Source organism: Pipra filicauda, unplaced genomic scaffold (genome assembly GCF_003945595.2).
Source record: "Pipra filicauda isolate LSUMZ 115617 unplaced genomic scaffold, ASM394559v2 scaffold3_size10097308_pilon, whole genome shotgun sequence".
In the NCBI taxonomy this organism is placed as follows: Eukaryota; Metazoa; Chordata; class Aves; order Passeriformes; family Pipridae; genus Pipra; species Pipra filicauda.
The window spans coordinates 9233932-9259569 of record NW_024104532.1 but is presented as its reverse complement, the minus strand read 5'-3'; the positions used below and the strand labels follow the sequence as shown (position 1 = coordinate 9259569).

Below are 25638 nucleotides of genomic sequence, written 5' to 3'. Positions count from 1 at the left end.
GGAAAACACCATCGACAGCCAAGCTGCTCTCCTGGCACAAGGGATAATGTTCAGCTTTCCCCCATCCCAGCACGACCAGTGCAAGGTAAAGGAGGAACTGGGCACACTGGGATGGAGGTGGCAGGGGTGGCACAGAGGGCCTGGCATGGGTAGTGATGAGGGGAGACCTCCTCCCTTCCCCTGCTGTGTGGGAACCCCCAGGAGCCCCCAGGAGTGTAAGACAGGACCTGCCCAAATCCTCAGCAGCCACCAGGGTCCCAGGAGAGGCAGGCGGTGGGACAGACCCCCTGCTCCCACCTGGTCCCCCAGGGCCCTTCATACCCTGGATGTCCCTGTCCCTGGGGGATGTCCCTGTCCCTGCCACTCTCACCTGGGGCTCCTTCCCAGCGAAGAGGAGCTGCAGGGTGTCCTCAATGCCATCCGCCCAGCTCTCCCCCGGCCCTGAAAACGCTGAGTGTGGGGTGGGGTGGGCATTACCCCTACCTGCCCACACTCTGTCCTGCTCCCCTTGCAGCCTGGGGGCTTCACATCATTCCCGAGCCCTCCCACTATGGCTCAGAGCCACCAGGGTGGGGAGGACACTCCCTCTCCATCAGCCCAGGCCAGGCCCACCAGCATGGCCAGTGGTTCCAGTGCCACCACAGCCGTGGTGGCCACCCTGGTCCCCTGTTCTCTGCTGTGGGGGTTCAGGTGAAGGCTCTGGCATGTCCTGAGCTCTACCTGCTGCCTGGTGGAGTCCCACGGCCGCTCGCACGCTGACATCCTGCTCAGCCTGCTGGGATAGAGGGGAATGAGCCGGGTCCTGCCCCAGGATGGAGGGGGAATGAGCTGGGTCCTGCCCTGGGATGGAGGGGGAATGAGCCGGGCCCTGCCCCAGGACAGAGGGGGAATGAGCCAGGTCCTGCCCCATGCACTCAGCACCCACCAGGCACTGGATGAGTCCCCAGGGAGCTGGGCAGCCCCTGGCCACACCACACCAAAATCAGGGGACAGATCCCTCCAAACTGCCCTGGGATGTCCCCCACCATGGCACTCACCTCCCCAGCGTCCATGGGCACCTCAGCAGGAGCAGCAGCAGCTGCTGTTTTGGCCAGGGCAGGGGATGGGGTTACACAGGGTGGTATCCTGTTCTCCTGCATTATTGATGGGAGTCAGGCACAGCCATGTGGGCAGAGCCAGACTCAGCCTGGAGGCACCCTGTTCCAGAGGCTGAGCCCTGCTGGCCAAGGAATCAGCAGGACCACGGGAGGCAAGTGGGTGCCTGGAGCCACTCACACCATTGGTGTGCTCCTGGCTCCAAGAGGGACATCTCTGCAAGTCATGGATGGGAGATGAGGGACCTTGGGCTGTCATGAAGGTTTTCTAGGCATGAGAAGAGACCACAAACCACAGAAACACATTTACTGGAGATGAGTCACAGCAAGAGAGCACAGAAGGAAATGCCAAAGCTGAGGGTCTCCGTGGTCTGTGGAAACACAGATGGTGGGAGACAGGAGAGAGGTCCCAGGACAGCCCCACTCCTCCTTTCGGACAGGACCAGGCACGATGAGGAGATGCACATGGATCCCTCCCTTCGCCACCATTCCCCATGTAGAAGACAACCAGTGCCCTGCCTCCCCAAAACCCCCCTCACCTGTGCCTCAGGTGTGAGGGTGATGCCAGGTGGACACAGATGGAACAGGCAGCACTGGGAGCTCCATCAGGAGCAGTACTGGGGGCATGTTGGGGCTTGGGCAGTTGGAGTTGACCACAAGGAAAACCCCCCTGGGAGAGTGCAGCCCTGGGACAGAGCATGGCATGGGGCTTTGGGGGGTTCCCCAGAACTTGGCTGGGCAAAGCCACAGCAGGATAATACTGTGGGTGCCTGCACCCCAGGCCCTGTTCAGCCACCCTCCTGCTCCAGCCTTGGGTCTTCCCACAGTCTGGTTTTCCTCCATTCCCAGCCAGCCCAGGCTGTGTTTGCTCACAGGTCACATATACCTGTGCACAAACAGAGCAGAGAGGGAGGGACACAGAAAATACCCAGGAACTTCACCCTGGAAAATAGCCAGGACCCTAATGAGAAGGCAGGACAGGTCAAGGGGATGAAGAGCAGGGCTTGGCCAGGTGAGCTCTGCCAACCTGCAACCAGCCCCTTCTTTTAACAAGGGCCTGGAGGGACAGGACAAGGGGGAATGGCTTCACACTGTCAGAGGGCAGGGTTAGATGAGATATTGGGAAGGAACTCTTCTCTGTGAGGGTGGGGAGGCCCTGGCACAGGTTGTCCAGAGAAGCTGTGGCTGCCCCATCCCTGGAGTGTCCTAGGCCAGGCTGGATGGGGCTTGAAGCAACCTGGGCTAGTGGAAGGTGTCCCTGCCCACGGCAGAGGGTTGAATGAGATGACCTTTAATGTCCCTTCCAACCCAAACCATCCTGTGATTCTATGATTCCCCCAGTCCCCATTTTCCCATGCCTTTCCCTTCCCCACTCGCCCCCTCCTTTTGATCCTTCCCATAAGCATTCCCCATTGTCCTGCATTCCTCTGCTCTCCCTCAGCACCCCATAATCAATTTTCTCTTTACTACGAGGTATTCTCTGCATAACCCAGAATAAACCCATTTTCCTCTTTTCACAAAAAGTTTCTGGTTGAACATCCTCAAGGTCACACCAGAGGGACGTGTCCATTGGTGCCTCCAGAGCTCGGGTCTTGGCTGCTCCTCCTCGTTGGCATTTGCGTGGGGGGGTGTTTAATTTAGTTATTTTTCTGTCTTTGTGGGTTTTCTCTTGTGCTGAAGAGCAGCAAAGCAGCATCCTCACAGACCAAACATCCTGGCCCAGGCACAGCCCCAGGTGAGGAGATGGAGGACCAGCAGAGGGGCCACAGAGGCTCCAAGGATGGCTGGAAGGGTGGCTACAAGGTGTTGTGGGGGTCTGGGCAGGGAACACCAGACCCCAGAGAGTTTTGGGGCATCTGAGTGCTGCCAGTGGGAATATGATGGAGCTGAATTCTTCTTATCTGGGGCAGGTGACATTGCAGGGGCAATGGGGGCATATTTGGGCTTGGGGAGCTGGAGCTGGCCACAAGGGAGGGTACAGCCCTGGGACAGAGCATGGCACGGCGCTTTGAGTGAGGGGTGCCCCAAAACCTGTCTGGGCAAAGGCACAGCGGGATAACATTCCCCAGGGCAGCCCGGGCTGGGGACACCGAGAGAGCCCCTCACTTGGGGGGCCTGTGAGCCTTCCCTTGGAGCTCCTGCGTGGAAGCACTGCTGGGAAGGCTCCAACATCTCACCCTGTGGCAGGGCCTGGCCCTGAGCAGGCAGAGGGCCCCTGCCAGGCCCAGCAGGGCCAGGGCCACGCAGAGCGGGGCGACCACGGCGGCGCGGTGACACCGCAGCACCGACACCGGCACGGCCACCACCCGCCAGCCCTGGTAGCCCGGCGGGGACTGGCACGTGTAGTCCTGTGGCCAGCCCTGCCCCAGGTGCCCCATAGCTGCCAGTGCCTGCAGCCCCCCAGCCCCAGAGCACGAGCAGTTGAAGGGGTTGTTGGCCGCAGTCACGTCCTGCAGGCGCCCCAGGAGCGTCACCTCATCCAACGGCAGCTCCGCGATGGAGTTGTTGTCCAGGTGGAGGGTGTCCAGCACAGGGCAATTCCTGAGGGAGGGGACGGCCTGCAGCAGGTTTTGGCTCAGGAAGAGCTTCTTCAGGGAGCTGAGGGAGATGTCCACGGCACGGAGGTGGTTGTGGCTCATGTCCAGCACCTCCAGGTTGGCAGGCAGAGGTGTCAGCACTACCTCCAAGCCAGTGTGGGACAGGTTAAAGACCCGGAGGGATGCTGGCCACTGGCAGGAGGAGGATGGGTCTGCCATGAGCTTGTTCTGGCTGAGATTGAGGTTCTGGAGCCCCTGCAGCAGCTGCACACCCTCACACACACTGTGGTAGGACGTCAGGTTGTTGTGCTGCAGACTCAGCACCTGGAGCTGAGGGAAAGCTCCCTGGCAGAAGGCAGGTGTCAGGCTCCCATCCCCGAGGCTGTTTTGTGCCAGGTCCAGGGTGTGCAGAGCTCTGAACACCTTTCCAATGGCACAGGGCAGGCTGGTGACACTGGAGCTGGTGACAGCCAGCTCCTGCAGCATCTCCAGCCACATGCTCAGGCTGGAGAAGGCCTGTTCATTGCCCATCAGCGGGGCAGATGTCACGTTGTTGAAGCTCAGGGACAATATGGGCAAGCTCTGGCCATCCATTCCATGCCAGTCACCCGTGCCCTGGAAAACACAGCTGTCAAACGCCAGCTCCTTCACGTGGGTGTAGGAGAAAAACCTCAGCACACGGGCCAAGAGGATCTCAGGCACCAGCACATCAGCAATAATTACTTTCTGGATGATGAGGGAGCCCAGAGTCTCAATGGCAGAGTCGTCCAGGTCCCTGATGGGGAAGGCTATGTATTTCTCCAGCTCTCCCCCCCGAAACTCCACCACAGTTGCAGCGAGGCACTGGATGAGGCTGCCCGCGGTCTCCTCGGTCAGGTTGTAGCACACACAGTGCTCCTGGGTGCGGTTGAAGTAACACCTGTTTCTTCTGCCTTCTGCCCCCAACAGCCCCAGCCCCAGGAGGAGCAGAACAGCCACACTCATGGTGAACAACCTGAAAACGAGGGGGAACGGTGAACAGCAGGTAAGGGGACTTGCAGGACTCCCATCCTGGCTCAGGCACGTTCTGCCCTGCAGAGCCACCCCTTGGGGACATGGCACTGTCCTCATTGCTTCTGCACACCCCATGGGCACCCACCTGGCTACTGAGGGCTACCTGACTGGCTACGTGACTCGGGGCAACACTCAGACCAGCAGCCAACACCCAGGAGCTACACCTGTGCCACCCTCTCTGTGGCAGGGAGCCAATGGCACTGGTCCCATCCCATCTCAAAAGCAGGGTGGCTCCTGAGGCTCTGCACTGTCCTGCCTGGGCTGCCTTGTTGCAGGCTCCTGCTCCTAAGTGACCAGGGAATGTCATGGAATCGGGAGAAACTAGAAATGCCGAGTTACGGACAGGGAAGCCAGATGTGTCAGTCTGACCATGGGAAGGGAGAACCCCAGCTCTGTTTGTTCCTCTCTAATCTGGGGCAGGAAATTGCAACAGAGGGCTTCATGGTTTCCCTCTTCTCAGCCAGTAATTTGATTCATCACCAGCCCCCAAAGGGACGGTGGAAAATGACCTCTGAGGGTCCCTACAGGTCCCTGTCAGCACCAGGCACTGCTGACAGGAGAATCTGGTCACCAGATTGCAAAAAAAGCAGCAAGCAGAGATTAAAGGCTCCTGAAAATGTGCTGACTCAGCTTTGTAGTCATGGGGAGTCTTTGGGGGTCCCCACTACAGCCTCCTGCTTCTAGCAGGTCTGTGCCGGCACCAGCCCCGATCAGCCACAGCTTTTTTTGGCCACATCCCAAAATCCTCCAAGGATGGATCTCTCCATACCTCTCTGTGTTGCGGGGCTGCACCACCCTCCCGGGGAGAAACTCTCCTCCAGCACCTGCACCAAGCCTCCCTCACTTTGGGGGGCAGCGGGATCAAGGGTGAGTTTTTCCAGTGACTCACCAGCCGGCTCTGAAATGTTTCCTTCCCTCACGTCTGCTTCCTCTAACCGCTGCCAAATCCAGGGATGAGGCAGGGCCAGGCACTCCAAGTTCTCAGCTCTCTCCGGCACCTGATCTCCCCCTGCCTCGGGCCGGATGAGCCCCGGTGCCTGCGGGGGCACCCCCGTGTTCCAGCCGCCGATGGCGCTCCCGCAGCCCGCGGTTGGATCCACGCGGTCGGGACCGACGGACACCCCGGGACCGGCTGCCGGGCACTGCCCCTGCGCCCTCGGCGTGACTTCCTGACAGGGCAGCGCCGGCTGAGCCACGGGAAGCAATGCGCCGTGCAGCAGCCGCCCGAATCACCTCTGCTTCGCTGCCCCGCGGGCTGGGCAGGGCTGTGGTCAGAGTGCCAGCGCTGCTCGCTTTCCTGGGAAGGGGCACGGAGTGGAGTGTGGTCAGGATTCCCCAAAGGCAGTCTCAGGATCAGCCATTTCCTTTCAGATGCTCTGGGATCGCTGTGCCTCAGAGCCCACTGGCAGTGGAGAAGGGTACAGGACTGTGATAGCTGGCATCCAGACCGTCCCCAGGGTTGTTCCACATAGGATGGGGATGGGACCAGCTCCATGCTGTACAGGGCACTCCCTCACCTAAGGCAAGCTGACAGCTTGGCCAAGGAACTCGTATCACTTGCCCCGTGCTCCTCTGGCAGCTGGTGGCTGTGCCTGCTCCGAGGGGTTAAGAGTGCAGACCACCAGGCATTTGGAAAGATCCAAGAGTGTTCAAGACACAGCTGGATGTGGCACTCAGTGCTCTGGTCTGGTTGAGAAGGTGGTGATCGGTCAAAGGTTAGACTTGATGATCTTGGAGGTCTTTTCCAATATCAGTGATTCTGGGATTCTGTGATCTCTCAGGAATTTTTTTCTTTCCCAGGGGTTTCTCTGCCTGTGTTGGATATGGAAAGGGCTTCAGGAAGGCAACAAAGCTGCATGGTTGGACACTGCCATTCCCAGGTTTTTGTTGGTAATGTGGCATAACACATTAGTGCCACAACAGTTGGGGCTGGAGCTGCCTGTCCCACACTCTCTGGCATTCCTGTGCAGAGGAGTTCTGCAATTTCATGATTCCTCTTCTCCGTCCTTGGGTTACATGAAACTCCTCTGCACAGGAAGGATGTGGAGCTGCTGGAGTGAGTCCAGAGGAGGCCATGGAGATGCTCCAAGGGCTGGAGCCCCTCTGCTCTGGAGCCAGGCTGGGAGAGCTGGGGGGGTTCACCTGGAGAAGAGAAGGCTCCAGGGAGACCTGAGAGCCCCTTCCACTGCCTAAAGGGGCTCCAGAAGAGCTGAAGAGGGACTGTGGATAAGGGATGGAGTGACAGGACAAGGGGGAATGGCTTCCCATCGACAGAGAGCAGAGTTAGATGGGATATTGGGAAGGATTTAGGCTATGAGGGTGGGGAGGCCCTGGCACAGGTTGTCCAGAGAAGCTGTGGCTGCCCCATCCCTGGAAGTGTCCAAGGCCAGGTTGGACGGGGCTTGGAGCAACCTGGGCTAGTGGAAGGTGTCCCGGCTCATGGCAGTGGGTGGAATGAGATGAGTTTAATGTCCCTTCCATCCCCAACCATTGTGTTATTCCATCAAACTGCTGCTGTGTGCACTGTGGAAAAATCACCGCTGCCGTCTGAGCTCCTGTCACTGCCCCTTTTGGCAGCTCTGTCAGCTTCTGGCCACCAGCTGCAAATTCCCCAGACGCTTTCCTGAGGAAGCACGAGCTCCTCTGCCCCTCAGCCACCACCACCACCACCACGGTGGAAGATTCCAGGGCCCCGAGACTCGTTGGTTCGCACTTCTGGCGAATCTTTGGGCTTTTTTTGGCCTCAGCACAGGCATCCCACCCAGCACCGGCAACGCACACCTCTCCGTGCTCGGGGCGGGCTGGGGGGCCGGGTTCCGCATCTCCCCGCCCCCGGACCGCCCCGGGAACGGCCTTTTCCTCCTTCTCCTCCTCTTTCTCTTCCTCCTCCTCCTCCTCCTCCTCCTTCCCGATGTGGGGCCGGCGGCGGGGCCGGCGCGGGGCCGGGCGCGGTGCGGAGGAGCTGCGGGCCCTGCGGCGGGAGCGAGAGGCAGGTCAGGGAGGGTTTGTGGGTCCCCCCCGTGGGTGGGAGGGACGCCCCAGCTCAGCCTTGTCCCCTTAGACCCTCCCGCTCCGTCCGGCCGCGCATCCCGCGGTGCGCGCAGTGGTGGCACCGGTGGGTCCTGCCCGCTCGGGGAAGCGTTTTACAGCTTAAAAATTTAATCCCGCCAACAATTCCACATTTCGTCAGCCATCCTGCCGCAGTTTGGGTTTTCCAAGATCCCGCCCGTGTCTCAGACGGGATAAAAGGAGGCTCAGGGGGGACTTTCTCGCTCTCTACAACTCCCTGACGGGAGGGTGGATCCGGACGGGAGTCTCGTCCCAGGGAACGAGCGACAGGACAAGACAAGAGAAAACGGCCTCAAATTGCACCAGGGGATGTTTAGGTTGGGTATTAGGGAAAATTTCATCACCAAAAGGGTGGTCAGGCATTGGAAGGGGCTGCCCAGGGCAGTGGTGGAGTCCCTATGCCTGGACTTGTTCTCAAAAAACAAGTAGACATGGTACTTGGGCCGTGTTCAGCTGGTGGATATTCAGCTGGAATACAGAGTGGTATTCAGCTGGAGGTTGGACTTGACGATCTTGCAGGTCTTTTCCAACCTTACTGGTTCTATGATCCTTCGTAAAAGCAGCCTCGGGTCCCTGCTGCTGGTCCTTGCAGCTCTGTCCGGCGCTCCTGCCCATTATCCCAGCTGTGGATTTGCACATCCCTCCCAGGCCTGCACAGGGAGGAACGAACAGTTTCTCCTCGGGTTAAGGGAGGAATAAGGGGCTCTTGGGTGGGATGGAAAAGCGTCCTGCCCTAGGCGGGTGGTGACGGGTCCTGATCCGATTGCAGCTCTCAGGAAAGCCCGGCGGGAGGAGCAGTTGGTCAGCAAGCGGCTTCTGCGGGAGGACAGGGCGGCAGAGGAGGGGGGACAGGATGGAGCAGACGCCGTGCCGGACCCACTCTCCGAGGATGAGGTGAAGAACATGACGTTCTCTGTAGTGATGAGGGTCTCAGGGGTCTTTCTCAGCCTCAGCAGGTGAAGGAGGCTGGGCAGGGGTGGCTTTGGGAATGTTTCTGAGTTGCTGCCAGACACAGTAAGGTTCTCTGTACCCATCTTTATGCCCTGGGTTCTTTTGCCTCCAGGATTAATGGGAAGAAATTTTAATACTGGTACTGCTGAAAGCTCACCTATGTTTTGATTCCGTGGCCAGGTCCTCGAGCTGCTCAGAGCTGTGCAGAGGGGCTCGGAGGACAGGAAGGGATCTCTCGGCCGCCTCCGCCGGGCTCTGCAGAATGAGGACACTCAGCAGAAGTTTGTCAGGTCAGCCCGGCTCTGGTGTGGCCGTTACCATGTCCCGAGGGGCCCTTTGTCCTGGTGGCTGGGTGGGTGAGAGCAGGGTGGGAGGTGACAGCAGCCTTTGGGTCCCACCAGGCTGGACGGCAGCATCCGGACGCTGACGGGGCTGTTCACCAGCAGCCTGGCCGACATGCAGCTGGAGGCAGCCCGTTGTCTGCACGAGCTGTCCCACTCCAGTGACCCCACTGTGGCTGAGGCCTGTCTGCCCGTGACCTCCTACCTCCTCACGTACCTGTCGGGGCACAGCGTGGAGTTCACGGTGAGATCCGTGTTCTGCCACCAGGGGATCCTTTGGTAACTGTTGGTATTGTCCTCTCTTGGCCAAACCTGGCTCACATGGGAGTGCTGGTGGGAAGGGGCCTTCTGGAAAGCCTCTGGTCCAACCTTCCCCTTGGAGCAGAACTGTTCCCAGTGCCCAAGTGTTACAACCCACCCCTGAAGGTGTGGTAACTGAGGTTCTTGTTAATGATAGACCCCTTGGGTGGGATTAGAGTGACCTGACACTGAATGACTGGGGTATATATATATATATATATATATATATATAAAAATATATATTTTTATATGTATATGGCAGCTTTATTTTAGAACAATTTGATGGCAATGCAAAGGAGGTATGTAGATGTTTCGGTTATTATCTACAGAAATATAACAATATAAAAGTATAAAGATATCACTTAAGAAAATATATAAGGAAAAGAAAATAAAAATAAGAGTAGATAGTGGAGAGGAAAGATATCACCACCAGTGGATCCAGCGATGAGACTTGACTGTTGCAATTTCAATGCCCTCCAAAGTGGAAGTGATCAGATCCCAGCCTGAGCCAGACAGAAAAAGAACCAACTGAAGCTGACACAGCTGGGAATGGGGTGGCTGGAGAGTCCAGCAGTATCTGTGTGTCTGAATTCAGCTCTGCCCTGCTCGGAGGAGGGTGTGGGACCTGGGCTTTGCCCAGGGGAGCACAGACAGGGTCACTGCTCTGGTGTGTTGCAGGAGCTGTGTTTGTACACACTGGGGAACCTCGTAGTAGAAAGTGAAGCTGTGAGGAAGCAACTTCTGCCTCAGGGCATCATTCCAGTGCTGGCATCCTGCATCCAGGTGGGTGAAACAGCTCAGCCACACTTCTCCTCCTGCCCTGCCCCAGAGAGACTTCTCTGGCTGACAGCCCTGAGTGAGCAGCCCTCCTTCCAGCCCTGGCTGTGGGCACAGACCCCTCTGCAGGGAGCTGTTCCCTCGAGTGTGAGGGTCACTCCTGGGCTCTCCTGCACTCCATTTTTGGGGCTCAGCTCACCACCTTGTGCTCCTCTCCAGCTGAATCTCTCCCACCCAGTGGCTTGCTGATACAGTGTGTAACACAGGGAGCTGCAGGCCTCTCCCCTCTGCCTGGGTTGGGGCAGTGCTTTGCAGGTCTGCATTTGGGCTCCTAGACCCCTACAGCCACAGCCCAGCGAGTGTGGGGAGGGGGATGGCTCAGCTTTGGTGTGGCCACAGGTTCCTGTGTCCCTCCCAGTGCCCTCTGTGCCCCCTCTCCTCTGGGCACAGTGGGACTCAGCTGCTGGGTTGGGTCTGGCACTGTGGGCCCCTGGCTTTGCCAGGAGGGATCAACTCTGTTCTGTTTGATTGCAGTCCCCACACGAGGCCGTGCTGGAAGGTGTGGGTTATGTCCTCTCACAGCTCCTCCAAGCCAAGGAATCACCCATGGAGATCATCCCGTGAGTCTGAGCTTCTGAATCCTGCACCAGGATGGGCCCTGGAGCTCAGTGTGGTATTTGTGTGCCGGGGACATGGGACCTTTCCCATCCCAGTGGTGTTAATAATCTAGGGCAGAATCCCACCTGAATTGTGGGGGTTTAGGTGTGGATCGTGGCACAGGGCTTGGCTCCTTTCCCTCAGCCTCATCCAAGCAGACGGCTCTGGTATTTTGGTGAAAGCCAGTGTGGAGCAGGGTGGGCTCGCAGGGAAGTCCTGGCTGTGTTCCTCCTGTGAAGGAAAAGATCAGATTGACAGCCCTCAGTGCCAAAAATTTGACCTCAGCCGAGGTGTCCTGAGTGCCCCCAGGCCCTGCCATGGAGAGGGAGAGCCCAAGGCTGCAGCCTTTGGCTGAGAGTCTCTTCCAGGTTTATTTGGAGCATGTGGCTCCTGGTGCAGGGTGTGGCATCTCCCTGCTCAGTGGCCAGGGTCAGTGCCTCCCTGTCAGTGTCTGTCCTACCCGTGCCTCCATTGACTCTGCTCTCTGACCCCAGGCAGGTCCTGGACTCTGCCCTCCCCCAGCACATGCTTCGCCTCGTGTGCTTCAGCCTCAAGGCTGGGCTGGGAGCAGCCGTGGAGTTTGCCTGGTGTCTCCACTACATCATTTGTAGGTAAATGTGCTTTTCTCCTCGTTTTGAGTTCCCCAGGGGCAGCCAAACAGAGGCATGAAGGCTCATGGTCCTGTGAGGGGACTGGATTTCCTCCTCTTGCCCTTTTCCCTTGGGAAAGCAATTCCTCTGCCATCCTGGGTATCCTGCCCTCATATCTGAGCACACATGGGCTGTTTGCAGGATCACTGAGTTCCTTTATGGGGTAGTAATGGGTGATAAACCTGAGGAGGCTGTTTCTGGTCCTCTGAAATGCCCCCAGATCTCCTCCTCATGTCTGGAGTTGTCCCCTGCGCCTCCCAAAGCAAGCTCCCTGAATCCTCACACTTGTGGGCTTGGCTCAGTGCCACCCATCCAGGCTGGTTGTGCCAGCAATCCCTGCCTGCCACAGGAGACAAGGAATGTGGGGGTACTCAAAGAAGGGTTGGGGCTGTTGCTTCCAGACCCATACTGATAATTCCAGTGAATCTGTTTTTTATGGGCTTTTAAACATTCTCGGAAGCTTAGAAAAAACCCTGTTATCGCAACATGAAATAAGCCCTGTGGTAGTTCAGGAGGGTGCTCTGAATTTCCAGGCCCTGTTGTTTGGCAAGGGGCTGTGGCAGTTTTTGCTCTCCAAGCTCCAAGAGCCACCCCACTGTCCCTCCCCTTTGCAGGCACAAATCCAACACCGTGCTGCTGGGGCTGGGGGCTGTGCCCACCCTCACCTCACTCCTGCTCCACCTGGCTTCCGAAATCCCCCAGGATGCTCCCGAGGGCCTGGAGCTGGTGAGAGGCGGGCAGGGTGCTGGCTGTTCCCGGGATTGCTGCTCCTGGGTCCAGCTGAAGGGCTGTGTGTGTCGCTTTGTCTGTCACAGCTCGTGTGCCCCGTGCTGCGGTGTCTCAGCAACCTGCTGGCAGAGACGGGCTGCCAGGTGCAGGACGAGCGCCTGCTCATCGCCCTGTTCCTCCTCCTGCAATGCTTCCTCCAGCAGCACCCATTCCTGGTCCAGGAGTGCCTGTGGCTGCTCAACAACCTCACGGGTGAGTGTCCCCTGGCACAGCCGGAGCACTGCTGGGACCTGCCCCGGTTTTACTGACACGTCCCTTCTCGGCCCCCCCAGCGGACAGTCCCTTCCTCTGCTCCGCTCTGCTCTCCCTGGACCTGCTCCCGGCCCTGCTGCAGCTCCTGCAGTGCTCCCAGATGGCCAGTGTGTTGGTAAGACCTCACCTTGTGCCTTAGGAACCGTGGGGAAGCGCTGGAGTTCCAGGAACATGAATCCCACCCTGACAGTGCTGGAGTTGGAGGGTGGATGGGGCAGTAGGGACAGCTTGGCAGAAGGTCTCTTGTTGTGACAGTCGCCAGCCACCTCTCCTGAAGCCAATCCAGCTGTATTTACCCCTGGCAGAGCCTTGTCCCAGCACAAGAGCAGTTCCAAGGGAGATGCTAACTTGGAGTGAGCCAGGGGAGGCTGCTGACACCTTGCTCTGGAGGACGCCAAAGCTTTAGAGGGCTTGGGGGGACACGCTGCCAAGGGGTGGGTGGCACAGCTGGGTCTGCTTGGCACGGGGATAAACAGTGCTTTGGGGTGGGCATGGAAAGGGCTTGTAAAGAGCATTGAAAATCCAGGGGGTTGGTGGGCACGTGGCTTTGGGCGAGCATCTGGCAGGACAAAAAAAGCTGGAGAGAGACTTTGGACAAGGGTCTGGAGGGACAGAACAAGGGGGAATGGCTTCGCACTTCCAGGGGGCAGGGTTAGATGGGATATTGGGAAGGAATTCCTGGCTATGAGGGTAGTGAGGCCCTGGCACAGGTTGCCCAGAGAAGCTGTGTCTGCCCCATCCCTGGAAGTGTCCAAGGCCAGGCTGGACGGGGCTTGGAGCAAGCTGGGCTAGTAGAAGGTGGTTCTGCCCATGGCATGGGTGTGGAACTGGATGACCTTTAATGTCCCTTCCAACCCAAACCATGCTGTGATTCCATGCCATGGGAGTTGTTCCCAGCCCTCCCCAGCCTGTCAGGAATCTGCCCCCGAGGTGTTCCCTGCTCCGTGCAGGTGCTGACCGTGCTGTGCAATATCGCGGAGAAGGGACCGTTCCAGTGCCAGCGGCTGCTCCAACAGCCCATCCTGCCCCTGCTCCTGCCCATCCTCGCCCTGCCCGACCCAGAGGCCCTGGGGCAGTGCCTGGAGCTGCTGCACCTCCTCTTCCTGCACTGCCCACAGGTGAGAGCTGGGGGGGCCTCCAGGGCACAATAAAGGGTCAGGAAATTCTTATTGTGGGGGTTATTATTATGGAAGGGGGTTATTATTATTATGATTATTATAATTTAAAATATGCTGCCCTCAGTCACCACCACACTACCCCCCATCCCTCAGCACTTCCCTGCCCAAAGGGAAACTGTGATGCAGAAGGTGGAAGCCCTTCTTGTGTCTCTGGGAAGATCCTTTTCATCAACCAGGACTGGGGTTTGGGCAGGTTGTTTGTACCCTCTGGGGTTATTACGGGTGGATTCTTTTTATTCCACTGTGGTTGCTTCATTTAGTGAAGACCACAGGAAGAAATTCTTGGCTGTGAGGGTGGGGAGGCCCTGGCACAGGTTGCCCAGAGAAGCTGTGGCTGCCCCATCCCTGGAAGTGTCCAAGGCTGGGTTAATCAGGGCTTGGAGCAACCTGGGCTAGTGGAAGGTGTCCCTGCCCATGGCAGGGGGTGGAACAAGATGGTCTTTAAGATCCTTCCCAACCAACCATCAGCATGGTGGGATTTACCTGGCTTAGGAATGTGGTGTCCGTGAGGGCTCTGGGGAGTTCCTCCAGCCCCGTTCCCTGGGCTGTGGTGGCTGTGGGCAGACATGATCAGCTGTAGCCCCTGGCCAGCTCTCACCCCTCTCCTTTGGCACAGGCTGCTGCTGATTTCACCAGGCAAGGCGGGCACCAGGCCCTGGAGCAGCACCAGAACACCCCAGAGCTGCAGGAGCGGGCACAGGCTCTGCTGGACGTGGTCAGGCAGCCCCTGGGAGCCCCCAGTCCCTGCCACACCACACTGCCTGCCTTCTCCTAGGCCTTGCCACCTCCCTGCCCTCCCCCACGCTCCAAGGGGGAATAAACTGTCTGTCCACCCCATGCCCAGCTTCCCGAGGGCTGCTCAGGGCTCTGGCTGCAGGGGAGTGCTGGTCCTTGTCACCACCCCAGAGCCACCAGCCCAGTGCCCCCCAGAGCCTGGAGAGGAGCAGAGCTGAGCTGCTGCTGGTGCCAGGGAGGGTGTGAAGGGCTGGATCAGCCATTCCTTTGGGCTTCCAGCCACCACGTGAAGCTCAGGGTAAGCACGTTGTGTTTATGGATTGATAAGTTAAAGATACATGTCTGACATTAAAGATCATCAGTCAAGTCTCCAGCACGTGTGTATTCACTGTCTGTCCTCATGCTTGGCTTTTCACAGCGCTCTCCAGGGCCTTGGCCACTTCATCCACCGTCAGGTTGTTCAGTGGGATGCTCTTCTCCTTCCCAAACTCTGTGGGAAACATGAAGGGTGAGATGGGGGAGGGATGTTGGCCCTCTTCTGGTGCCAGGGCAACCCAAACCCTGCCTTGGGCTTCCCCAGTGCCACTGGTATCACAGCCCAGGCTCCCACCAGCACTCTTTTAGATCTACCACTCCCCAGTGTCCCCCTCTGTGCCCAAGTTGTCATTGCCACCTTCTCCTTATTCTCCTCCTTTCCCTTGGAGACAGCCAAAGGAGCCAAACACCTTTCCCTTGTTAGGGAAAGTTAACACCTTGTTAACTTTGGCTGGGCAGAGACACATTCCAGAGCAACCTTTCAGCCTGCTCCCAGCAAGGTGCTCACCAGCACCTTAGTAAAACAGTCTGAAAAACTCCCTGTTCCTACAGGAGCCCCAGCCCAGGGCTCCACTTCCCTAAAAGTCATGCACAGACAAGAGACTCCACTGGTCCGTGTGCTCACACCGGGAAATCTGTGCTCAAAGAGTCATTGCATCTCTTCAAAGGACAGTTTCTAAATTGTTTTGGTCAAGCCCAAATGGTTTTTGGAATAAAACAAAGCCTTTACATAGGTGCTTTTCTGCTCCTTCCTTGGTGTTTCACTGACAATCCAGTGTAAATAAAACCAGCCAAATTTTTGTGCAGTGAAGGGTGGGGGTGGGTGATCACAGCCACAGGCTGGAAACTACCTGCTGAGCCAAAGGCCCTTTTCTGCCTCCCCCAGGCCACTTCCCTGAAGTGAATCCCTCTCCTGTCCCGAGGGCTCCCTCTCCACCAACATCCTTCACTGTAACCCCTGAACCCTCACTGCTGTATCCCATGGGAAGGAATTCCTCCCTGTGAGGGTGGGGAGGCCCTGGCACAGAGCAGCTGTGTCTGCCCCATCCCTGGAAGTGTCCAAGGCCAGGCTGGACAGGGCTTGGAGCAACCTGATCTTGTGGAAGGTGTCCCTGCCCATGGCAGGGAGTGGAACTGGATGGTTTTTAAGGTCCTTCCAACTTAAACCATCTTGTGATTCTATGATTTTCCCCATCCCCATTTTCCCATGCCTTTCCCTTCCCAACCCACCTCCTCCCTTTTGAGTGTTTCATGGCCTTTAAGTCCCTTCCAACCCAAACCATTCCATGACGATTCCACGACTCTCTGGCTCCCCGCAGGTGCCTCCTCCCGGCGGGCACCCCACACTCACCGTACCGCGCCCAGAGCTTGGGCTGGACACCAGAGCACTCTCGGATGAGGATGGGGAAGTCGGGGTTCGCCTTCTTCAGGGTCACATAGTGCTTCTCGATGAACTCCCTGCGGGGGAAAGGAGGAGCGGCGGGTCCCCGATGCTCAACCCAGGGGTTCCCCGGCTGAGCTAGACCCCCCAGGAGGGCATCCCGAACCCCATTCCCAGCTGTCCCCGGGTCCCCGCGCTGACCTGACGCCCTGGCTGCCGGCGGAGCGCTGGCACAGGTGGATGCGGAGCTCCCGCATCCTGAGGCCCAGCCCGCCCCCGATGCCCCTCACCGCGGCTGCCGCCATCTTGTTCTGCCCTCACAACAACACGGGGGGGCGGGACCGCGGGGTGCCTCGGCCAATCGCAGCACCCGCCGCGCCGCGCCGGCCAATGGGAGCGGCCGCTACTGTAGCGCCGACCAATGGGAGCGGGCGGCGGAGGGTGCGCCGGGAGGGCAGCACAGGGCAGAGGGGACGCGGAGCAGGGCCGGGACAGAGAGCGACGAGTGCAGCGATGCCGGATCGCGACAGTGAGTGCGGGACACCGGGAACACCGCGACGCACCCGGGAGCACCGGGAACACCGCGACACACCCGCGACGGGACACCCGGCCCTCGCGCGGGGGGTGCTGCGGTGCGCGGGGCGGGGCGGGGCGGGGCGGCCCGGTGTGAGGGGGAGCGGTGTAGGCCCAGCCGGGGCTGCGGGAGCGGGGGGACTCTCGAGGGGTCGGGGGGATCCCGGGCTGGTGCGAGGGACCCCCCTGCGGGGGGACGGGGTGCAGAGACTGCCAGGAAGGGACCTCCGGGGGTGAGGAGATCCCCGGGGCGCGGGCCGGGGGCGCGGTGGGGCTGACGCCGCGGTGCGCTCGGGGCGGGGGTGTCGGGTGTTTTTGGGGGCGCGGGGATGGGACACCCCTGGGAGGGCGCGGAGCCGCGGGGGTTGGGGCGGGGGGTGTCGCAGGGGCACCGGGACGCCTTTGTCTCGAGCACAAGCGGCGGCGGGCTGGGATCCACTCGGAGGTGCGGGTGGACACTGCTCCCGTCCCTGCTGCTGGGCCGAGTGGGTGGGCAGAGGGGTCAGTGCCACGTAGGCACTGTCTGAGCTCTCTCTCTCCCGTTCCCCAGATGAGCCGTTTTCCAACCCCCTGGCCCCTGATGGCCACGATGTGGATGACTCGCACTCCTTCCACCAGTGAGTACAGCTCTGGGGCACTGGGCAGCACTGGGGTGGGACTGGGCCAGCACTATGAGACCCCAGCCCGATGCCCATCTAGAAGCTGGGACTCGCTGGTGCACCCCATCCTTAAGACCCCATGCCCATCTCTACCACACAGGACCTGCTGGCAAACCCACTGCCTCCTTGGAAGCTGTCCTGCACCAAAGCTCTTTGGGAATGATGGTTTCTGTTGCCTCTCTCCCTTGCAGATCCAAGCTGACCAATGAAGACTTCAGGAAGCTCCTCATGACCCCGCGGGCTGCGCCGACATCTGCGCCACCGTCCAAATCTCGCCACCATGAGTGAGTAGGACTGTTTCACAGGACCATGGGACAATCCAGGCTTGCTTTCCCTCTGGGGCTCTGTGCTCACCTCATGTTCTCCCCTGCACTCTGCAGCGGAGTATCTAAAGGGGGTTTTCCTGATGAGTGTGTGAAGTGGGGAAGCACGTGGGTCAGGGCTGCTGTCAAAACCAGAAGGAAGTTCATGCTGGTAAGACACTTTGTGCAGGAGGCAGATTTCGTTTTTGTTTGGTGAAAATCAGTGCTTTCCCCTCCTCTCCCTGCTGCAGAGTGGAATTAGGGAGAAATTAGGGAGAGGGACTGTGCTTTTCCATCTTGGAGCTCCTCAGTGCCGTTCTGTGTCTGAGGGACTGTTCTCTCCACCTGCCATCCCTGTGGCTCTGCAGAATACACATGTGTTTTCTCACCCTTTTCCAGGATGCCCCGGGAGTACAACGAGGATGAAGATCCAGCTGCTCGCAGGAGGAAGAAGAAAAGGTAAATGGGGAAAGCATTGTATCAGGACTTGTCATTATACATCGTGTCCCTCCCATGGAAGGAGCTTCTGAGCTCTTGAGCTCTTAAAGAGGGATTATTTTGGAGCTTTGGAGAAGAGCTCAGCCTGAGGGCCTGTCACTGCTTGTGGGAACAGCTATGGGAGGGCAGCAGCAGGATGAGGGTGACGCTTCACCTCCAGAAGAAGCAGGAGAGGCTCTGTGGGTGTCTGGCAGAGGAGGGCAGTGGTGGGGCATCTCTAGTGGTCACTGTGTCCTTTGGGGCATGTCTGCACAGCAGGACTGTGCTGGACCCCTTCCCTTTGGAAGGGAAGGTGGAACTGCTCTTTAGTTGGCCTCAGTACAGCACTTTCCTCTTGCCTGGTGTCCTCCAGGCACATTGTATCCCATGGCAGTTTATTATGGGTTTGGGAAGGGGGTTGGGAGCAGGACAGACACATGGAGCCTCAGAGGCTGTTATCTGACCCCAAAAACATGAACGTGTCACTCTTAACCCGGAGGTGTTTCCCACCCCCAGCTACTATGCAAAGCTGCGGCAGCAGGAGATCGAGCGCGAGAGGGAACTGGCCGAGAAGTACCGGGACCGAGCCAAGGAGAGGAGGGATGGAGTGAACAAGGACTACGAGGAGACGGAGCTGATCAGCACCACGGCCAACTACAGGGCTGTGGGGCCCACGGCCGAGGCGTACGTGAGCTGTGGTGGGGCCTGGGCTCGCCAGCCTGATCCTTAACTGGCTTCTAACTGGCTCCATTCTCACTGCCCAGGGATAAATCTGCTGCGGAGAAGAGGAGGCAGTTGATCCAGGAGTCCAAGTTCTTGGGTGGTGACATGGAGCACACTCACTTGGTGAAGGGTCTGGACTTCGCGCTGTTGCAGAAGGTGAGCGCAGACACCACTGGGCTGCTCTTCTGCCCTGCCCTCCCCCACGGGCAGAGGGTGGTAGCTCTATTCCAAGGTCCTTTGATCTGGACAGTGTGGATTTCCCTTTGTGGGAAGGGTTGCTGAAGGGTCTGGGCACTGGTGGCAGTGGCCGGGGTTGGCTGTAATGCGTGGATGGTCTCCACATCCAGGTACGGGCTGAGATCGCCAGCAAGGAGAAGGAGGAGGAAGAAATGATGGAGAAGCCCCAGAAAGAGACTAAGTGAGTGGTCGAGGACTTTGGACTTCTCAAAAAGGATTTTGCAGCTGCCTCACAGAGAGGAGGAGGCAGTGGAGGTGTTTGCTTGGTTTAATACTTTTGGTTTCTGTTTTCATTCAGGAAAGATGAAGATCCCGAGAACAAAATTGAATTTAAGACCCGGCTGGGTAAGACTGTGTGGGTGTGGCTGTTCCCCACCTTTTGTTGTGCCGTGAATGTGGGAGAAATCCTGGAGGGTGAATGGAGGAATGAAAACCTTCAGTCATTAGAGGGAGTCCTGGATTTGAGGGCTGTAGGAAATGTGTCGCTTAGGAGGCGATTCTTGTGTTGCTGATAAACTGAACATGCTCCATGGGCTTGTCCACTGCTCTCCCACACTTTCCCTTGCTCTCCAGGCCGCAACATCTACCGCATTCTGTTCAAGAGCAAGACCTACGAGCGGAACGAGCTGTTCCTGCCGGGAAGGATGGCCTACGTGGTGGATCTGGACGATGAGTACGCAGACACCGACATCCCGACCACGCTGATCCGCAGCAAGGCCGACTGCCCCACCATGGAGGTACCCAGCTGGCCTCACTGGTCTGAATGGGCCAGAACAGGTTTTTCTGGGGGGGGGGGGTCCATGCCAAGGGAGCAGGATGCTTCCTCATGGATTTGCCTTTCAGGCTCAGACCACCCTGACCACCAACGACATTGTCATCAGCAAGCTCACGCAGATCCTCTCCTACCTCAGGCAAGGCACTCGCAACAAGAAGCTCAAGAAGAAGGACAAAGGTAGGAGCTGAAGGGAACTGAGTAGTAGGATTCAGTGCTTGGAGCACAACCTGAGGGAATGAGACGTGTTTTGGGGTGTGCCATTCCCTTGCTCTGTGAGGCAGTGGGCTTGGAGAACAGCACTTCCTGAGCACTGTGTCCTGAAGGCCAGGCTGCTGGGAAATGAGAGCTGTGAGGGTGCCTCACGCTGCTCTGAACTTCCTGGTGAAGGCCTAGCTCTCTAGGAAATGTCCCCTCTTGGGGAGGGATGCAATGGCTTCCTGAGGGGGCTGAAAATGATGTGGTGACATCCTCCAGGCTTGCCACTCCAGGGGTTTGGAACCTGGGTTGGGGACAGGGAAGCAGCAGATGACGTGCCTCTCACTGCTGTTGTGTCCTTGCAGGGAAGCTGGATGAGAAGAAGCCTCCTGAAGCTGATATGAAGTAAGTGTCACCCTGCCCACAGGCTGTGAGGTCATAGCTCTCTGCCTTAGGGAATGTCTTTTTGGCCCACCACGTTTGGAGAGGGCTGAGTTTGGAGCTGCTGGACCTGCAGTTTGTAGGACAAGGCTGGAGGCAAGCACTGGTTTGGATTTCGGGCTTGAGGCAGGTGAGGGCTGTTGCTCTGGACCACAAGATGGAGATGCAGCAGCAGAAGGGAACAGAAATGCAGCAATACCTCTGACATATGTGGATGCCACTTCCACATCTGCTATCCCTAGCTCTCGGTGCTCGTGCTTTGCGCTCCGTTACCAGGTTCCAGGTCACAGGGAGGTGACTGTGGCCTCTCGTCCTGCAGCACCCATAACCACAGGCTCTTTCCCACTTGTAGCATCTTTGAAGACATTGGGGATTATGTGCCCTCCACTGCCAAGATGCCACGGGACAAGGAACGGGAGAGGTACCGGGAGAGAGAGCGTGACAGGGACCGGGAGCGCGACCGGGACCGAGAGCGCGACCGGGACCGGGAGAGAGACAGGGAGCGGGACCGGGAGAGGGAGGAGGAGAAGAAGAGGCACAGCTACTTCGAGAAGCCCAAGGCTGATGATGAGGTGAGCCTCTGTTCAGGAAGGACAGTCCCACCTGAGCCCTTTGGGGGTTGTGGCTGTGGGGCTGGGGGGTCACCCTGAGGGCTTTGGGTGCCTCTACACATGACAGTGTCAGCTCTTGCTGAGCTCTGTCTGTCCCCAGGGGTTGGTGGGTGGCTGGGTGCTTGTCCTGTCTCTCAGCAACTGAGGCAGGACTAGCACAAACGTAGTGTTTGTAGTTCAGCTCTGAAGGCTTGGAACAGAGTCTTAAAACAGAGCTGCACATCATGCAGCACTGTCACTCGCCTGCCTTCAGCCCTCCCGGGTGACACTGTGTCTCTCTCTCTTCTTTGCAGCCCACAGACATCGACAAAGGTGAGTCAAGTGGTGTGGACACCTGAGAGACGTTGTACAGGGTTGGAGATTTCAGAACTGCTGTGGCAGAGGGAATTGCCTCTGTGTGTGTGAACTGTGCAGAGGCAGCAGAGCAGAGCTCATGCTGCCTGTAAGCTGAGGAGGATTCCAGGGAGAAGGCTCCAGGCAGAGCTCATTGCAGCCTTCCAGTGCCTAAAGGGAGTTTATAATAAAGAGGGAGAGTGGCTTTTTTTTGTGGGCAGAGAAGTAATAGGACAAGGGGGAATGGTCTTAAACTAAAAGATGATTTAGGCTAGATATTAGGAAGAAATTCTTCCCTGTGAGGGTGGTGATGCCCCGGCACAGGTTGCCCAGAGAAGCTGTGGATATCCCATCCCTGGAAGTGTCCAAGGCCAGGTTGGATGGGGCTTGGAGCAACCTGGAATAGTGGAAGGTGTCCCTGCCCATGGTAGGGGGAGGAATGGGATGGTCTTTAAGGTCCCTTCCACCCCAACCGTTCTAACATTCCAGCTGTCCTGGGATCGGCCCTCCCCAGTCTGTGCCAGACTGGTTTGCTGCTGCTCTCCTACCTCACTTGCAGCCTGTCCTGCCTGTTACCCTGTCCCAGGGAGGTTCTGCCCAGCTCCGTGTGTATTGCAGTGACCTGTTCCTCCCCCTGAATTTACCCTGCTGCTCTCTTTACCCCAGGACCTGGCTCAGCCAAGGAACTCATCAAGTCCATCAACGAGAAGTTTGCTGGAGCTGCTGGCTGGGAAGGAGCAGAGGCATATCCTTTACTGTCCATGCCAGCCTGCCTGGGTGTGGGCCCAGGCTGCCCTTGCAGGCAGGCCCTGCCCCTGCATGGCTGTGGGACCGTCTTTCCTCACCTGGGAGCAGGGAAATGCTGCCCAAACCTTGCTGTTCCTACACCAAACGTAAGCTCTGCACCCTCCGATTAGGCGGTGTTGGGGCAGGAGGTGGTTTTCCAGCTGGCTGTGCTCAGCCTATAGCTGTAGGGCTTGTGGTGGTGCTTTCCTTAACTATTGTCACCTTGAAGAAGCCAGAGGACAAGAAGCAGCTGGGAGACTTCTTTGGCATGTCCAACAGCTATGCCGAGTGCTACCCTGCCACGTAAGGAACAGCGGGAGGCTGCGGGGTGGGAGTGGGGTGTGTAAAGGGGATCAGGGTGTGCAGGGGGGCTGCTGTTCTCTGGCTGCAGGAACTTGAACATCAGCCTCACTGCTTGTTGGGGGAGCAGGCCTGGCCTTGTCTGTGGTTACAGTTGACTGTTAAAATGTTCCCCCAGTCTTTGGTTCTGGCAGACCTGGCTTTTTCTTAGCTGCTCCCTGCTGTACGTAGCTGCTCAGAGCTGCAGCCCCTCCCAGCCTGGGAGAGGCTGAAGTGGCTGGGAATGTGCTGAATTCTCTGGTAATCCATCTGGAGCTCTGGCCTCCCTCAGTGGAAGAGGAAGAGCTTTCAGCCTGTAGAGTCATCCTGGGAGCATTGAGGTGCTCTGTGGTACAGTCACCTGCGGGGCTTGCAGCCCTGGGGGTTCTTCTCTCTGGTCCAGGAACTGAGTGCATTTGGTCTGAGGCCACAAGACAGGGCTCCCACCAGCTCTATGTCCCATGGACCCACTCTAAACCCTTTCCTTGCTTTTTCCTTCCCAGAATGGATGATATGGCTGTGGACAGTGATGAAGAAGTGGACTACAGCAAAATGGATCAGGTATTTTGTCACCAGCCTTTAGGAGCAGATAGCAAACTGGGCACTAGTGCTGGCTGAGAGGATCCCATGGCAGAGACAAACCCTGGAGCTGGGTGTTGAATGTCTCCTGCCTGGAGCTTTTCAGGGAGGGGATCCAGAGCCAAGGCTGGTGGGAGGTTGAGCTTGTGGCTGGGCACATAGGGCTGTGTCAGAAGCCCTGGCCAGCAGCCACTGAGGAGCTCCTCTGACTTGTTTTCTCCCTGCAGGGTAACAAGAAGGGGCCTCTGGGCCGCTGGGACTTCGACACACAGGAGGAGTACAGCGAGTACATGAACAACAAGGAGGCTCTGCCCAAGTGAGTGCAGCCCTTGGGAAGGGCCACCCCCTGTGGGTGGGGTGGCCATGCTGGCCAACCTGGGTGCTGGGGGAACTTAAACAAGATGGGTGTGCCCTGGTAAGGCCCTGAGGAGGAGCTGTGGGTCCAGGGCCTGGTGATTTGTCTTTGCTCTTGGAATCACTTTCGAGGACTCCAGCCCTGATTTCGGGGGCCCAGGCCGGGTCTGGAGTATGTGTTTACGGCTGGGGAGACGCATCCTTTCCTCTGGCAGGCTGTGAATTCCCTGCAAGCACTGAGCTGTCCTGCTCCTTCCCCAGGGCAGCGTTCCAGTACGGGATCAAGATGTCTGAGGGGCGCAAAACCCGCCGCTTCAAGGAGACGAATGACAAGGCAGAGCTGGACCGGCAGTGGAAGAAGATCAGCGCGGTGAGTGCCTGGTGCTGGGGCCTGGGGACTTTATCCACAAGCTGCCAGTGTAGCCCAGGACAGCTCCCAGCTAGTCCTGCCCTCACTGTCCCAGTCATGGCTCTTTGATCCAGCCACACACTGCTGGGGTGTGTGTGCAGCAGGGCCGGCTCTTGAGCAGTTGGATTTGCTCCTTGCAAGAGCATCAGTCAAATACTTGGGGCTTCAGTCAGGGGTTTTTTGCTCTGGGCTGTGCAGAAGATGAATGTGCCCAAACTATAAGTTTGGAGCCATCCAAAGGGGCTTGGAGGGGACAGGGCATGTTTGGTGGCTCCCTGTTTGCCAGCTGGCAGAGCTGGGGATTGTCCTGGCAGGATGAGCTGGCCATGGGCACCCCAGGAGTATGGGATGGGATGGACAAGGTAAGAACAAATGGTCTGTGGTGGCCAACAAGGAGCAAAAGGGGAACAAGATGCTCCAACTGTAGCTCAGCTCAGCTCGCTCTGGGCTGGATCCAGTGATCTGGGTGTATCTGGGACCCTCCAGCCCCTCTGCTGAGATTGTGAACAGCCACATTCCCTGAGGGTAATGGGATTTTGTGCTTTCTCTGCAGATCATCGAGAAGAGGAAGAAGTTGGAGGCTGATGGGTCAGTACAGTTGTGTCTGCTCAGGGCTCAGCTGCAGGGGCCCTCTTGGGGTCCCCTCACCCTTCTGTGGGGTGAAACTGTGGTCCCTGGTGCTGAACTCTGGATGGGAGGGTGATGGAGCTGCCTGCCCTGCATCCTCACCACCCTCCTGCCCCTCTCTGTCTTCCAGGGTTGAAGTGAAACGTCCCAAGTACTGATGTCTCCAGCATCTCCTCCCACTCCTGGAAGCCCAGCCTGCTGGGTGCTGTTCCCAGAGTGTGCTGGTGTGCTCTCCTTGCCCCACACACCGTCCACTTTCTGCTCTGGGCTGGGGGGCTCTCCCCTCTCTCCACTCTTTGCTGTAGAGCCTGTGCAGTGTAAATGTTGTACCCTTAATAAAGTTACAATAAGTTTGCCCGAGCCTCTGTTTGTGTGGGCAGGAGAAGGTGCCTGGGCTGGGCTTGGAGCAGCAGGGATGCCAGGACTTCTTTTCCACCTACCAGGCACTCTTGGGGCTGACAGGGCAAACCCTGGCTAAGGGTATTTATTGTGGGAGACTTTTGGGGTGGGGAGCAGCACCCCTGGATAAAATTAACAGATTAAGCCTATCTGGGGACAATAATCCCAGCTGAACATCCTGTGCCTCAGTGCAGGGGGAGGAAAGGGGACCTTCAACTGGAGTACAGCAAGTGGAAGGGCCTGAAGCAGGGGATGTACAAGCTGCCCTGACCGCTGGCAGGGGGGTGCGATGGGGCCAGCACCAGGCAAAGCTTGTCCCCACCATGCAGGGCCAGCAGGGAGCTGGGATGGCCCCTCTGGACAAGGGCAGGGGTGTTGATGGTGACTCCTGGCTGGGCTGGGGCCCCTCGGGCTGTGAAAGGAACCAAAGTGCCCCTGGGACGCAGCGAGAGGAGGCCCGTGGTGTGAACTGGGGAACCCGTGGGGCTGCCACTGGTGAACAGTGAAAAAAAGGAGGCGGAGGAGGCGAGACCTGGTGAAATGGGGCCACAAGGGCCCACGGGCTGGAACTCGCTGGGGGGTGCCGGCCACAGCCTGGGCTGGCGATACCCCGAGCTGGTGACACCCTGAACCGGTGACACTCCGCAGTCCCGCCCGGCCGGGGCCGGTCCACGCAGCGCTGGAGGAATGCAGGCGGTCCTACATAAACAAAGAGGCGGTGTTATTCAAACGAGGGGCGT

The 25638-nt window shown here is 58.2% G+C and overlaps 4 protein-coding genes across 4 annotated transcripts; 2 read left to right on the top strand and 2 right to left on the bottom strand.

The window, feature by feature from the left end:
• Positions 1-2477: 2477 nt before the first annotated feature.
• Positions 2478-5811, bottom strand: LOC113997532 (toll-like receptor 2). The gene is made up of 2 exons (XM_027739462.2): positions 5574-5811; positions 2478-4625 (listed from the first exon to the last, which is right to left on the bottom strand). Exon 2 carries the CDS (start codon positions 4613-4615, stop codon positions 3197-3199), a length of 1419 nt encoding a protein of 472 aa, XP_027595263.2. The 5' UTR covers positions 4616-4625; positions 5574-5811; the 3' UTR covers positions 2478-3196.
• A 1784-nt stretch (positions 5812-7595) lies between these two features.
• TMCO6 (transmembrane and coiled-coil domains 6) lies at positions 7596-14756 on the top strand. Its single transcript, XM_027736683.2, has 12 exons — positions 7596-7677; positions 8523-8647; positions 8885-8994; positions 9106-9289; positions 10024-10128; positions 10657-10742; positions 11274-11390; positions 12044-12155; positions 12245-12410; positions 12491-12585; positions 13421-13588; positions 14265-14756. The coding sequence occupies exons 1-12, from the start codon at positions 7596-7598 to the stop codon at positions 14421-14423; spliced, it is 1509 nt and encodes a 502-aa protein (XP_027592484.1). The 3' UTR covers positions 14424-14756.
• On the bottom strand, positions 14677-16408 carry NDUFA2 (NADH:ubiquinone oxidoreductase subunit A2). Its single transcript, XM_027736687.2, has 3 exons — positions 16281-16408; positions 16050-16156; positions 14677-14873 (listed from the first exon to the last, which is right to left on the bottom strand). The coding sequence occupies exons 1-3, from the start codon at positions 16382-16384 to the stop codon at positions 14782-14784; spliced, it is 303 nt and encodes a 100-aa protein (XP_027592488.1). The 5' UTR covers positions 16385-16408; the 3' UTR covers positions 14677-14781.
• A 184-nt stretch (positions 16409-16592) lies between these two features.
• Positions 16593-24854, top strand: IK (IK cytokine). The gene is made up of 20 exons (XM_027736682.2): positions 16593-16608; positions 17203-17269; positions 17503-17595; positions 18013-18072; positions 18607-18774; positions 18855-18969; positions 19161-19231; positions 19349-19395; positions 19624-19787; positions 19894-20002; positions 20386-20425; positions 20814-21033; positions 21366-21384; positions 22072-22150; positions 22414-22494; positions 23034-23091; positions 23337-23425; positions 23725-23833; positions 24426-24460; positions 24630-24854. The coding sequence occupies exons 1-20, from the start codon at positions 16593-16595 to the stop codon at positions 24655-24657; spliced, it is 1668 nt and encodes a 555-aa protein (XP_027592483.1). The 3' UTR covers positions 24658-24854.
• Positions 24855-25638: the final 784 nt, after the last annotated feature.